This window comes from Tachysurus vachellii, chromosome 5 (genome assembly GCF_030014155.1).
Source record: "Tachysurus vachellii isolate PV-2020 chromosome 5, HZAU_Pvac_v1, whole genome shotgun sequence".
In the NCBI taxonomy this organism is placed as follows: Eukaryota; Metazoa; Chordata; class Actinopteri; order Siluriformes; family Bagridae; genus Tachysurus; species Tachysurus vachellii.
In genome coordinates, this window is record NC_083464.1 from 26,069,220 (window position 1) to 26,072,870 (window position 3,651).

Consider the following 3,651-nt stretch of genomic DNA (forward strand, 5'->3'; position numbering starts at 1 on the left):
TCACCGCTCATCCAGGTGTTGCCATAGAGTGTACGCATGCGCACATGAAGTCGCGCGAGTGTATGCACGAGTAAAGTAAAGACAAGTGAAGATCCTAAAGTCTTCAGTGCAAGCCATCAAACAGGTTGTTTGGAATTCATAGTAACGCCATAAACAGTTAAGTGTTTTACAATATAAATGAGAAGCGCTCTCTTAGGAAGTAACTGGATTTTTCTCTTCTGTTTTAATCGCTTGTTTAATTCACTGTAATGTTTGTCCAATGAGAGGCTGAGGGAGGCGTAACAGGGGCGGGGACAGAAGTTAGAGAGAGAGAGAGAGAGAGAGAGAGAGAGAGATCTAATTGAGCAGAGAGCGCAGAAGGGATTTCTGACAGCCCCAGGAAAGGCATCGGTTTAGAAAAACAATATTATTGTATGTTCTGTTGTGTCTCAGTAGATAGTTCTGATTCAGCATCTGACACGCCTCATAGTACAATTATGTTATGTAGTCATCAGCATCACTTCTGCATGAGGGTTTATTTTAATAGATATATAATTATATTTTTCACACACCAACCTGTTTGGACTTAAGAAAAGAAAGATGCAGGTAGCGTAATAAACCGAGCAGTCGATTTCGCAAAGGGATTACATCACCTTTATGCGAATAGATAGATCTATTTGAAGGAAGGGGAAGAAAGACAGAGCCCCAAAGTCTGTCGGCAAGGAAACAGACGCGCAACGACGGCATGTTCGTGACAACATGAAAAAGAAAAAGTGCGAAAGATTATTCTGAACGGGGGAGATCAAGACAGCAGGAGGAGAGGTGAGTGATTCCGCCTAGGACTGAGAAACAGAGGAGATGATGACAAATCTGATTAATGCATACAGTATCCTCAATTTAGACACAACGCTCAACGCCTATTTGTCATTTATCACAAGTCAGAGCAGTTGTTTTGGTTGGTAAATAATATCCACAGCTTTGGTAAGACTGGTGTGAAAGAGATTGGTCGAAAGAGAGAAGGAGGAGAGTGACAAGTGGATCCTTCAGGGATTCTGAGGTTCATGATGTTTCTTCACTTGAAGGTACAGAGTCTGTTCGGTTTAAATTAAATTGTTTAATCGTAACATCTACACACTGAACTTCAACCATGAAAGCTAGCTTCATAATAATAGTGACCATTAAACCGCAAAATCTTCACCCCTACTCAAAAGCAAACACGGTGTCAGGGTTATGCAACATGATTTACAACATTCAAATGCGTATTTCATTTATTTAAAAAAAACTGTTTAAAGGCTACCCAAGTCTGAAGCAACTTTTCCCATTTTTGAATTTTTTCCCATTTTTTTCCCATTTCTCTCTCTCAGGCATCTCTCAACCTTAACAAGGGTGACAGTCTTTACCCTTACAGTTACGAGTTTCAGCTACATGCATCTATTTCTTTTGAGGATGAATAAATCTCTCTCTCTCTCTCTCTCTCTCTCTCTCTCTCTCTCTCTCTCTCTCTCTCTCTCTCTCTCTCTTTCACTACACTGTCTGTCTGAATAGAGTCAAGGAAGAGAACACACCCAAACCTGCCAGAGTTCCGTGGTTGCCATGGATCCCCCTCCCACTTTGAGCTTGGCCCTTCTTGCTGGGAGCGAAGAAGACGATCAGCATGCTTCCCACCCTTTGAGTGGTATCTCCCACACATCCATATCCAGTAACTACCCAGGAAGCAATCACTCTAACCACACGGGTGGAACCAGCAGCTTAGAGCGGCTCAATGGCACACCATCACCAACCGGCCCAAACCTTCCGCCAGTCTCCTTGCCCAAGCTTCCACTGGTGACAACACCGCAGCTGCCGGCACCAATCCCCAATGCACTGCACCCCACAAGCACACCACTGTCATCCTGCCTGGGTAGCCAGCATAGCCTGAGCGGTGAAACATCACCCATCTACAACGCCCTCTTTTATTCATCTCATTCCCCGACAGGTGAGCGGGAACGGGATCGAGGTTGCAAGCACAGGCAGGCCAGTCCATTGGTGCACCGCAGGGACAGTAACCCGTTCACCGAGATTGCCATGAGCTCATGCAAGTACACTGGTGGTGTGATGAAACCTCTCAGCCGTCTCAGCGCCTCGCGCAGGAACCTCATTGAATCTGACAGTGGAAGTGACAGCAAAGAGGGTGGGGCTGCCACTGGACATGGGGGAGTTCCCTCCTCTTCCTCCTCGACTACTGCACCCCAGAACCCACCTGAGATTGTCATCTCCTCCAAAGAGGATCCACCATATGGACATGTCTATGAGCTTGAGTCATCAGCTAACCAGATGTCTATCTATCACCAGAACCACACCCTCTCTGAGAGCAGGGGGACTCTGGGGTTGACAGGGAGTGGGGGCAATGGACGACAGGGTGGGGCAGGTGGGGAGGCTGGAAGGACAGCATCCAAAGCTTCTAAGCGCAAGAACCAGAATATTGGCTACAAGCTGGGCCACCGTCGGGCGCTCTTCGAAAAGAGGAAGAGACTCAGTGACTATGCCCTCATCTTTGGCATGTTTGGCATCGTCGTCATGGTCATTGAGACAGAGCTTTCCTGGGGTGTCTATAGTAAGGTGAGTATCTAATCAGATCTAGACATTAGCAGGTCTTGATGCATTGTTAATTATGAAAGACGATTGTTGGATTTTGAAAATGTCACTTGTTTTGATAGTGTGTCTATATTGTGGCTATGACTGATTGACCTTCATGGGTGTGTGTATATAGTTGTGTGTGCAAGAACTCATGGCTTAATGCATGTGCACATGTCAAGGGTCCTGTATATCAGTCATGTGGTTTTAATCACATATTATAAAGAGTCCCATTCATTGATCTACTGTTGAGTGAATCAAGAAAGTGCTATTGGTCTCTTGACACAGTGGCCTAGACTTCTTGTTGTGTGTTTGTGTGTGTGTATGTATGATGCTCTGTGATGGATGCCGTCCCGTGTGTACATCAGTCTTGTGGTTTTCATGGTATATGAAAGAGAGTGGCATTGATCCACTAATAAGTAATGCAATAAGGTGATATTGGTCTCTGTGTTCAGTAGAGATTTTGCACAACCTTTTGTTTTGTGGGTCTGTGTACACACTAATGTTTAAGAGAGAAACATATTGGTACTTGCTATAATTTGCACAATTGCACAGTCAATAGCACAGTCGTAAATTTTTGCGTGCATGTTTGTTTGTTTGTTTTTGTATGTGTGCGTTTATTTGTATGACTCTACAAAATGAATTTGTATGTATTATTATCACAAAAACCTTCTCACACAAGACACTATCTTGATCCTGAGTTTTTAATGTTCTTCTTAAGTCCATGTGGTTTTTCTTTGGGTTCTCCAGGTTCCTTATAAACACATGGGTGGTTTGGCTCCCCTAAATTGCCCAAGGTGTGAAGAAGTGTGTATATGTGTACATGTGTGCGAACTGGCATTAAATCCAGGATATACTCCTATTCTCTGGATATACTGTATAATAGCTATATATAACAGCTACACTGCTATAGATAATGCTATTATTATATTTCCTACTATGAATGTTCATGACACCAACCACAGAAAGATCTAGTTTAATAGTTTAGGCTAAATTCATTCATCTTTAAACCGTGTTAAAGTTAAGCAATTAACTGACCTGAAGCAGTTGAGGAACATT

General features: G+C 43.6%; 1 protein-coding gene across 1 annotated transcript in view; it reads left to right on the forward strand.

Moving 5' to 3' along the window:
• The first annotated feature begins 401 nt into the window (after positions 1-401).
• Positions 402-3,651, forward strand: part of kcnn3 (potassium intermediate/small conductance calcium-activated channel, subfamily N, member 3) — a 76,090-nt gene continuing 72,840 nt past the window's right edge. Inside the window, exons 1-2 of the mRNA XM_060870808.1 lie at positions 402-801; positions 1,525-2,577. Of these exons, the coding sequence (XP_060726791.1) occupies positions 1,573-2,577 (1,005 nt within the window). The 5' untranslated portion in view covers positions 402-801; positions 1,525-1,572. The remainder of the gene's footprint in view (positions 802-1,524; positions 2,578-3,651) is intronic.